The sequence below is a fragment of the Hippopotamus amphibius genome, chromosome 1 (assembly GCF_030028045.1).
Source record: "Hippopotamus amphibius kiboko isolate mHipAmp2 chromosome 1, mHipAmp2.hap2, whole genome shotgun sequence".
NCBI lineage: Eukaryota > Metazoa > Chordata > Mammalia > Artiodactyla > Hippopotamidae > Hippopotamus > Hippopotamus amphibius.
The window spans coordinates 114,149,747-114,160,353 of record NC_080186.1 but is presented as its reverse complement, the minus strand read 5'-3'; the positions used below and the strand labels follow the sequence as shown (position 1 = coordinate 114,160,353).

The following is a 10,607-nucleotide window of genomic DNA, read 5'->3' as shown; positions in this document are numbered from 1 at the left end:
AGACGTGGGTAACTGCTCATTTATAGGTTGGCCTGTCCCTGGATGCTGAGTCCCCAAAACCAGAGGCCAGTACTGTTTTCTATGTACCTCTGTGGCCCCAGTGCCTAACACAAGTGGTTTTCAGCAAAGTTCTTCCTAAGGAAGGACTGCCTTGGGTGGAGATGGGCACAAGGGGAATGGTCACACTCAAAGCTACCATTGTTTGAAGTCAAAAAGAAAAAAAGGTTGCCAAGCTTTATTTAGGTTGCAACGGTTACAGACAACACATCTGACCCTATATCCCACCCCACCCTACTCGGCCCCCTGGACAGGCTCAGCTCCCTCTGCCCTCCAGTCTCACTTCTTATCCTCCTCCTTCTTGTCCTTCTTGCCATCCTTGGTGGCCTGGGAGGCCAGGGAGCCCATGGCATTTCGAATGGCCTCATTGTTGGGATCCACGCCTGGAAGGTTCTCCAGAACACTCTGAAGGAACTCGGGGTCCTGCATCACGTCATAATCATCCTCCTCCTGGAAAAGTGCGGTGTCAGCTGGGGGTGGAGCCGGCTGGCCGGGGAGCAAGCAAGGGTAAGAGACGGGGGCGCTGCTGCCGAACCCCTCTCCCCACCTGACTGGGGGTGGAGGGCACCTCTGGCCAAGGGCAGGAAGGAGGATTTAGGAAAATACCCCCAGCCTATCTATATGCAGTATGAACTCAAACATTTATTTATGGTTTTGGTCACACTGGTGCGGCTTGTGAGATCTTAGTTCCCCGACCAGGGACTGAACCCAGGCTCCAGGCAGTGAAAGCGCCAAATCCTGACCACTAGACCACCAGGGAAGTCCCCCAAACATTTATGACTGACCAATTGGAGGAGAAGCCTGAGAACTTTGCTTTCTGAGCTCAAAGGATAAAAACAGATGCCACCACCTTTAGGTTTCCTGCTGTCAGACACCCACGCTTCCCTTTTCTTTTCCTGGACCCTCTCTTTACCCTCCTGGGAAGATGATATCACTGAGAATTGTCCAGACTGCTCCCACCAGCAAGGAAGGAAAACTACAGAATACCAGGACACTTCTCCAACTCTGGCCACTAGCATTCTTGCCTTAGCAAGCTTTACATACAAGAAATGTACATCCATGTGTTTCTTTCCCTCTGCTGCTGAAAGAGCTCATCTCTGAAACCCTGAGAGAGGAAGGGTCCCAGCCCTCGCCGGCTGAGGATCTGAACACAAGGGAGTTTTAAGTCTGACGGAGGCAGGGAGTTACTGCTGGCCCTCACCTTGGCGGGCTCAGATGTGTCCATGGCTGAACTGGCATCAATGTCAGCTGATTCTGCCTGGCCAAACTCTGAGGAAAAGAGGTGGGTCCGTTCAGGTCTGTGTCCTCAGCCAATCTCTCTGCCTCAGCACGAGCACCCAGGCCCCGGCCTACCTGCACCCTGGAGGGACATCTGCATGGCATACGCAATCTGCTCTTCCTCGGTCATGCTGCTGAGGTCAGGGAGCCCGGCGCGGCCAAACTCCTGCTGGCTGATGGTCATCTTCAGCAGGGCATCGTCCGAGTCTGGGACGAGGGAGAGAGCGGCGGGGTGGAGCCGTGCCGCAATCCACAGAGGCCCACCCCCCAGCCCACGTGTTCCCACGCTGCCGGACCCCCGCCTCCTGCACCTACACCAGGCGTCCCCTGGGCACCCCGCAGTCCCGGGACGTCAGCTTCCAGCTCTCTCACCTTCCGTCCCAGCTGCGGCGACGCCGGCCTCGGCGGCAGAGGCAGCCGCTGCCCGCCGCGCCTCCTCCTCCTGCCGCTGCCGCTGCTCCTCCATAGACACACGCAGGGCCTGGCCGAGGGCAGGGAGGGTCAGACGCGCCCCGGCCCCCACTCCCACGGGGCGCCGGGGAAGGCAGCGGAGGGGCGGGAGCGGAGCGGAAAGGGGCGGCTTCTGGTTTATACACATGGGGAAGGAGCTGGAGAGACAACAGGTGATACAGGAAAAAAGGAGACTTCGGAGAGGCCTGGGGTTTAACGGGGAGAAGCGAACAAGAGCGGGTCTGACATTGGTGCCCCTAGAGATCAGACAGAACTATGGGGAAGAGCGACCAAGAGGGGGTCTGAGAAAACGAGCAAGGGTATTGGGACTGCCTAGCCCTAGAGAAGCTCTGTACCGTGTGGGCGTGTCAGCAGAGGAGGACAAAGAAGGACTCTTGGGCTCTACCTGAGGTCAGTGTTTGCTCACCAGGGCCAGCTCAGGATCAGCACTGGGATCCACTCCAAACTCAAAGTCACTGGCACCAAGACCCAGCATGGCACCGCCTTCCCCAGCCAGAATCGGAGAACTGATGAGGGCATCGGCCAAGCTGGGCCCAGGAGGCACTGTCACCAGATGAGAACCGGTTCCATCTTTGCCATTCAATGTGTTTACAAAGGCGGTCAGCTTTTCTGTGTTGACCTCCTGGGGAGGGAAGAACACAGGAGGCGCTCCTTCCTGCCCTGCTCCCCATTCTCTGCCATCTCAAATCCTCTCTGTAGCGACTCTCCCACATGCAGACACTCCTCTGGGTAAGGACTGTTCTCTGTTTACAACCACAGCAGTCAATGCCCCCCAAGCGGTCCTTACTCACCTCTTCCCCAAAATTGATAATGTCAACATTTACTTTCTCCTTCTTGAGGCGTTTAGCCAGTTTCACCAGCTGGGAAGAAGGAGAGAGAAATAAGGAAATCTGTTCCATGCCATGAGGGGAGATGACACACCTCACAAAAGCAGACAGGAAATGATGGACCTCTCCAAGGTCCCCCAACAGAAACGCTGAATTCTGCACCTCCTCCTTTCCCCAAAGTGATGAACCCCGATGCCTCTGTCTGGCTCTCCTAAGGGCCAATAGACCCCATTCCCAAACATGTGGTGCCCAAATTCCCCAGCTGTCTCTTGGACTCACATCCTTCTCATTGTCCTCCACGGGGCTTCCCACAAAGGCAATGATTCGCATCTTGTGATTCTTGCCCTGTCGGTGCTTCAGGGCCAGCTTGAAAGGGAAGAGGAAGTTCTCAGAGTCAGCCAGAGGAATCACCCAGCTCTTTCCTGTTCCTCTGTTCTTTCTCTTAAGGCTTCTATGGACCTCGAGGCCACCATCATGCTCATACCAGGCCTAAACCCCCTCCTACACCCTTCCCTTCTTGCTGTGCCTCTGTGGATAAGGAAGAGGGTCAATTCTCAGTTCTAGGGATTTTTCCCTTGATGATCTTCACCGATCCTGGGATTCATCCCACCATATCCTTTCTCCTCCTTTCTCTAGGTCATCTCTCTTCCCTCGTGCTGGTTCTAGCTCAAGAGTCCAGGGGGAAAATGAACAAGGGTGGAGGCAAAACCCCAGACCAAGAAGGAACCACCAAAGGGATCCAGCAGGACTCACGTGGGCCACTCGGATGCCAGTGCAGAAGGTGATCTTGCCCTTGGGCTGGACAGTGTGGAGCTTAGACAGGATGCGGCCGGTGTCAGGGGTGAGCGTGGTCAGCACTTCACAGTCACTGGGGTGTGGGGAAAGCAAGTCTGTGACTTCAGGTCAGGACAAGTGCCTCCAAACTGTGTCTGACTAACCTTATTAGGGACCCTGATAATAACTGTAATCTCTATTTTTCTTAATCCGATATCTAGTGTTTAGAGGGTAGATCTTATAAGTTCTCATCACAAGGAAAAAAATTTATAACTATATGAGACACGGTTATTAATTAAACTTACTATGGTGATTATTTTGCAATATACACATTTATCAAATCATTATGTTACACACCTTAAATTTATACAGTGTTACATGTCAATTATATCTCAATAAAACTAGAGAAAAACATCTATTCTTTAGATATGAAACACAGAAAATAGCAAGGGGTTAATTTCATGAGAAACTTGCCCTCTTCCTCCTAATATTTCCCCCAACCTCTCTCATGTCATCTTGCTCTCAGGGCCCTGGGAATCCTCCACAGTAGCTGGAGCTCCTTCTTATCTCTCCTACCCTCTCCAGTTCCAGAGCCATTTTCTAGCTAATAACAGGTATACTGGGGCGGGCGGTCACTCCTTTGAGGATTATCAGTTCCTAAAACAAATCCCTTTTGGGGTAATAGGATGTGTGATATACACCCCGGGGCTCTGACCCAAAATGACTTTTTATTGCCTTTAAAATACACTGTGGGAATTTCCCTGGTGGTTCCCACACCACCAGGTGGTTAAGACTCTGCGCTTCCACTGCAAGGGGCACGGGTTCAATCCCTGGTCAGGGGACTAAGATCCCACATGTCACGCAATGCAGCCAAAACAAACAAACAAACAAAAAACTGAAATTTTACCCCAGGAGGTTTAGCTTCATAACTGTATTAAATTCAGGTTAATATTAAAGAACAAGTTGCTATTTATATTTATACTCAGTAGTGAAGAAGGCAGTCTAGGAAGGGGATGGGCAATAGCAGCCATGAAATCTACAAAAGGGTAGCACCCTGGGCACCCCAGAGGGCCACGTACAGGAACACCCCCACCTCCTCCAGACCCCCTCCTGCTCTGCCCCACGTACTTGGCCAGTGTGATGAGGCCCACATTGTTCTCCGGGTTGCTGCGGGTCTTGGAGTGACAGACTATGTTGACGGCGTCCTGTTGGGCCTGTAGCCGGGTGGGTAAGAAGTCCCCATTCCGCATATACTCACTGTTGTCCACGCTGTCAGATTAGGAATGAAGGAGGAGACAGAAGACACATTGCAGGATCTCTCTGAGACACTCTCTCCAGTTCCACGGGCCCCCACCTCCTTCAACAACTCTCCCGCGAGGGGCACTGTGGGGCATGGCAGTGGCTTTCAGTCTCTGTGGAACAGAGGATCACCTGCAACCTATTTTTTTTTTAAATCTACAGATGACCAAGCCTTCCTCTAGACTTATTGACCCAAAATAACCAAAGGAGGAAAAACATTTTAAATCTCCACAAGTGATTGTGTAAGTACCCAAGATTGTAATCTACTAATGTACTACAAAGATCTTTTTGTAAGGTGCATTAAGTGTTATTAACCTCGGTCATAGAGGAACATGCTGTCTGCTATTAAAATAGGAGTATTCCAAAGGTAGCAAATGAAAAGGACAACTTAAAAATATTTATACGGACCTCCTAGGTGGCGAAGTGGTTGAGAATCCACCTGCTAATGCAGGGAACACGGATTCGATCCCTGACCCAGGAAGATCCCACATGCCTCGGAGCAGCTAAGCCCGTGCGCCACAACTACTGAGCCTGTGTTCTAGAGCCCGTGAGCCACAACTATTGAGCCCATGTGCCACAACTACTGAAGCCCACGTGCCTAGAGCCGCGCTCCATAACAAGAGAAGCCATGGCAATGAGAAGCCCGTGCTCCACAACAAAGAGCAGCCCCCACTCACCGCAACTAGGCAAAGCCTGTGTGCAGCAACGAAGACCCAACATAGCAATAAATAAATACATACACAAAGTTAAAAATATATATATTTATGAAATAACACACACTTGGCAGCACTGAGTGCAGGAAAGACGATGTAATAATCTGGTTAAATGTTTAACAGCTTTGGCAGCTGGACTGAATTGCAAAAATGAGGTTTCATAGATTTGGGGGTCTCACCTATTCCATCCCTGCAATTTTTCACTATCTATAAGAATCCGAATAACATGAAATAAAAGTGCCAGCTTCCTGGAGACCAAAAGAAGGCAGGTATGTGAAGCAGTTATATACACCCCAGAACAGAATCAATTCTTGATGAACTGAGGTCCCTTAGAGCTCTAAAAGGAAGCAGACAAGCAGAAAGGGAGGGAAGGGCAGTGTTCAGGCACAGGTTCAAATTCCCTACTTACTAGTTCTATGATCCTGAAGAAGCTACTTAGTTCCTCTAAGGTCCAGTTACCTCATCTGTAAAGTGGGTTTTATTATACCTACCCTCACAGGGTTGCTATGAGGATTAAATGCATGGAACGGACTTAGCACAGTGCCTAGTAGCAAGCATGAAACACAGAATAGTTCTTATAGTGGAAACTCAATCCATATAAAGGAGGTCAAGGACAGACTCTACTGACCACGCAGTATACTCTTTTCTCCCTTATACATTGTTTCCAATTACCCTCCCAGCAGGGAAGTAACTGCCTTTCTAGCTTCAAACACAGTGGAGAGTCCAAATATAAAAACAATGGAAGCCTTGAGGATCATCCAGATGGAACAGCTACTAAGTATAAAGACTGTGGGCAACACCAGCAGGTGTGTGAGGGAAGGTGTCAGAGAGGGAAGGTGTCAGAGGAAGAAGGGGCCCTGGAGAGGGAGGGAGAAGCCACAGTGCAGAACATGGCAGGAGTTCTCACACTGTCATGTGTGCATCAGAACCACTTTGAGGGTGATGGCTGTGCTGGCAGCATCAAAAACACAGATGCCTTCACACCTACATACGCATCCCTAAAAAATGCACTGTTTAGTTTTCCCAATGTCGAACGTATTTCCTGTGACTAGGTTTGCTCAATAGTATGTACTTTTTCCCAACAAAAATTCACATCAAAATAAGGGCTTACGAAATTATCCAGCTATTCCATAAAGTCTTCATTTAAAAAAAAGAATACAGAGGCCTACTGGTTGGGAATCTGATTTCAGTAGATGGAGAGTAGAGTCAAATATACACAATTTTTTAATAAGTTCCTCCAGAGAATTCTGATGCACAGCAAAGCATGAGAAAAGGAGTGGCTGTCATCATTATTCTATGGCAGAGATAGTACAACAGGCCACCAATATGTCTCTCCGGACCTAATCTTTCCTCCTATACATCAAGCCAGATCAATGTTCTTAAATGCCCTTTTGTATACAGCTCTGCCTTGACCAGCCCCAGAGCTTTTTCAGTAGTCCTGTATTGAAGGGCAGGGACAGAATTCAACCTCCTCAGCCTGATATTTGTGGTCTTCTACCTGGTTGCAACTACCTTTCTCCAAAAAAAAAAAACCAGTAACTACCTTAAACCAACAACCTAATAATAAAGTCATACCAGTCTATTTTCTGCCTCCTAAACATGCCTTGGTAATTTACACTTCAGCAGCTTTCTTTATGACTTTCTCCTTACATGTAATGGCCTTTCCTTAACATTGGTCTAAGGCCCTTCAAGGCCCTTCTTAAATTCTTTCTTGAGAACTCCCCAAGTACCATGGCAACTAACAGATGTACAGTGCTGCTGGTTTACAGACCACCATAACCTATATTTTGCCCACCTGTGCTACAAGGAAAGTAGATGTTACTATTACATTCTCATTTTATAGATAAAGTGAGAGATTTACTACATTCTCAAGAGCATGCAGCTGCTAAGTACTAAAAACACAAGTTTTTGGATTCCAAATCCTGTCCTCTTTCTACTCTTAACATGCTCTCTCCCATAGGCTGCCTTCTTTAGCAAATGAAAATACAGGACTTCCAGTTAAATTCGAATTTTAGATAAATAACTTTTTATTATACGTATATCCCATGCAGTACTTGGGACATGCATATGGCCATTTTTTGATATTAAAAATTATTGTTTATCTGGACTTCCCTGGTAGCACAGTGGTTGAGAATTCACCTGCCAATGCAGGGGACACGGGTTCAATCCCTGGTCCGGGAAGATTCCGCATGCCATGGAGTAACCAAGCCCATGTGCCACAGCTACTGAAGCTCGCGCTCCGCAACAAAGAGAAACCTCTGCAATCAATGAGAAGCCCTAGCACTACAACAAAGAGCTGTCCCAGCTTACCCAAGGAGAAGGCCCACGTGCAGCAACAAAGACCCAACACAGCCAAAAATAAACAAATAAATAAATTCTTTCTAAAAATTATTATTTATCTGAAATTCAAATTTAACTGAGCATCCTATGTTATCTGGCAACGCTATCCTCTTGGCAAAAAGAAAACCCCTAGGTGTCTGTTCTATGCAACTGGAGATTTATGTGTGTTTATGTACCATTCTGTTTCCATTCTATGCTCACACTTAGCAGAAACCCTTGAAAGCTCGCAAAAGTTTGGTCCTCAGCTTCGAATCCGACTCCTAATAGCTACTCAGGCAAATCTGAGGCTGACGAAGAGAGTTAGCTCACTGGTTAAGAGCCTTTGTGTCAGACAATCCTGGGTTTAAACCCTGGCTCCATCACGTAATTAACTGTGTAACTTTGTGTAAGTCATTTAAAATTGCCGAGACTTGGTATCCTCATCTGTAAAAGGGAGAAATACTTATCTTTAGTGCTGTGAAGTTTAAGTGAGATAAAGTAAATTAAATACCTGACACTTAGAAAGCAGTCTATAAATGGTACCTCTGAAGACGATACAGGGAAAGGCAATGGAGTTAGAGACGAGTGCATGGGGCGGGGAAGAGATTTATCATCTCTCTTTCTAACATCCATCATTTTGAGAAGAGCGGTGGGCAGAAGACTATCACGGTGAGTCCGAGAAGCAGGACTCTGCTAAAGACAGACCTGGGCTCGACTAGAGAAGACGACGCTGGAACAGAGACAGGCAGCAGGGCGGGACAATGACTGTCCGTGGATTGAGGGTTAAGGGGAGTACTCCGGGCCTGTCCTCCGGGAACTACCGCCGGGGCCCCGGGGATGACTCAGGGAGTCGATGGAGCTCCTTCCCTCCCGGCCCAAGGCCCCGTCTCGCCCATCAGGCCCCCTCACCCACCCAAGGCCCGCCCGGCCTCCGAGCTACACGCGCCCCCGACCCAGTCCCGCTTCCCGCCGGGGCCCGAGTTAGCTCCTCACCAAACCATAGTGCTTTCCAACACCATCTTGCCACCTTCCTCCCTCCCCGACCGGTTCTCCTGGACCACCTAACAACAACTCCTCCAATTGGCCCAGCGCTCATCACCAATCACTGATCTCGGCTTGGCCATCTGGTTCCGCCTCCATCCTCCGCGTTGCGTTCTGGGAGTTGTAGGCGCCGCCAAAATAAAAGGATATTTGGGGCGGGGCTGGGAGAGGGGCGAGATAACACAAAAAAGAGGGTCCTACCTCCACCTGCCCTGCAGTTCTGGTTTCGTGGTGAGCTTCCCTGCCGACAGGATCTAAGAGAAGCTGTGGAGGAACTTTTGAAAGTGCTGTGGCTATATGTGTTCCAGCATCATCATTTTTAAAAAGCGGTGGGATGGACTAGTGACTTTCCAGCTCACCCTGTTCCCCGTGGCACCTTTGTTCATCAAACTACTAAACCTTTATACCCCTGAATTGCATTTGTTTGTGTATCTATCTTTCCCATTGCATTAAGGCAGGAAGAATGTCAATCTCTGCTAGCCCTGAGTCCACTACATAGCCTGACACGTGGTAGGAATGCAGAAAAAGTTTGACGAATCAATAATTTTGACTAATCTCCCTAAGAAAGGGAGGCAACCTAGTCAACCGTTTTGGCTTTTTAATCAAGAATTACATTTTAAAATGCCTTGGCTGGGAACTTCCTGGCTGTCCAGTGGTTAGGACTCAGACCTTCCACTGCAGGGGGCATGGGTTCGATCCCTGGTCTGGGAACTAAGATCCCCCATGCTGCTGTGCAGCCATAAATAAATAAATAAATAAATGATTTTTCAAAATAAATAACTGCCTTGGCTTACCTTCCCCTACACACACACACACACACACACACACACACACACACACACACTAAAGTAAAACTGGAAATTCCAGGTCTCTATCTTGGACTAAGTGGAAAAAGGAGCAGGGGACTCAGGCATGACTACAGAGATGGTAGATGGTAGATGGAGATGGCAAGTGTGTTGTTGATATTACCTAGATGTTGGTAAATTTTTAATAGATATGTTCAACAGTTATCAGTAACCATCACAGCTGGCAGGGGGTTAAAATCTCTGGATCAGTAGAGGAAAAAAAATATATATATATATGTATATGTCACTATAACCATAGACAGGGAAAGGAAGAAAAATAAGAAAGCACAGAAAAATAATTCATGACAAGTTCAAAAATAAACAAAATGTTTTAAAAAAAAATACAAGAATTACATTAAAAAAACAAAACAAAATAGCTACACAATGTAGAGACACACCAAACTGACAAAAGGTAAAAAATAAAAGGAAAGGTAAAAACAACATCAGGCAGTAGTAATAAAAGAGAGCAGGTGCAGCTACATACATACTGTACAAATAGAAATCAACACAAATAGCTGAAGTCAGATCAAGAGTATTTCATAAAGTATAAAATTCATCAACAAAAAATGTTCTGAGTTAATCAGGATAATGCAACTCCAAAGACAATTTGAACATCAGGAATAACTATAGATTAGTATTCTTCTAAAGGTAGAAGTAAATAAACATTCAACCCAAACAAAAGGACTAGGAAATGAATGAATACTGTCATCACTGTTCTGGGAAAACATGCTCCATGATGCCCGTAGAGGGAGGTAGATGTCTGCCACCTTCTCAGCTTTAGTCAGACAATAGATTGTGACCAGTTTTTAGTTACTATACTTTAAAAAGTCTGTGTAGGTATGGCAAAGAATATGATGGCCATAGAAAAAATGAGTTAGTGGATAGGTTCTATAAGACTGATTTGATTCAACCTGGAGATGGAGAACTAATACTCTCTTCAAACAGAGAAGATATCCTGTTAGAACTGTCAGAAGCTTTTTAAT

At 47.4% G+C, this 10,607-nt stretch overlaps 1 protein-coding gene across 2 annotated transcripts; it reads right to left on the bottom strand.

Annotated features, from left to right (window-relative positions):
• Positions 1-216: 216 nt before the first annotated feature.
• PSMD4 (proteasome 26S subunit ubiquitin receptor, non-ATPase 4) lies at positions 217-8,810 on the bottom strand. 2 transcript variants are annotated; one of them, XM_057723047.1, is made up of 10 exons: positions 8,732-8,810; positions 4,536-4,676; positions 3,387-3,501; positions 2,913-2,999; positions 2,598-2,666; positions 2,213-2,428; positions 1,708-1,816; positions 1,411-1,542; positions 1,259-1,326; positions 217-507 (listed from the first exon to the last, which is right to left on the bottom strand). In XM_057723047.1, the coding sequence occupies exons 1-10, from the start codon at positions 8,755-8,757 to the stop codon at positions 337-339; spliced, it is 1,134 nt and encodes a 377-aa protein (XP_057579030.1). In that variant the 5' UTR covers positions 8,758-8,810; the 3' UTR covers positions 217-336. The 2 variants fall into 2 exon arrangements, with proteins under 2 accessions (XP_057579030.1, XP_057579037.1); XM_057723054.1 differs by lacking the exon at positions 2,913-2,999.
• Between the last annotated feature and the right edge of the window lie 1,797 nt (positions 8,811-10,607).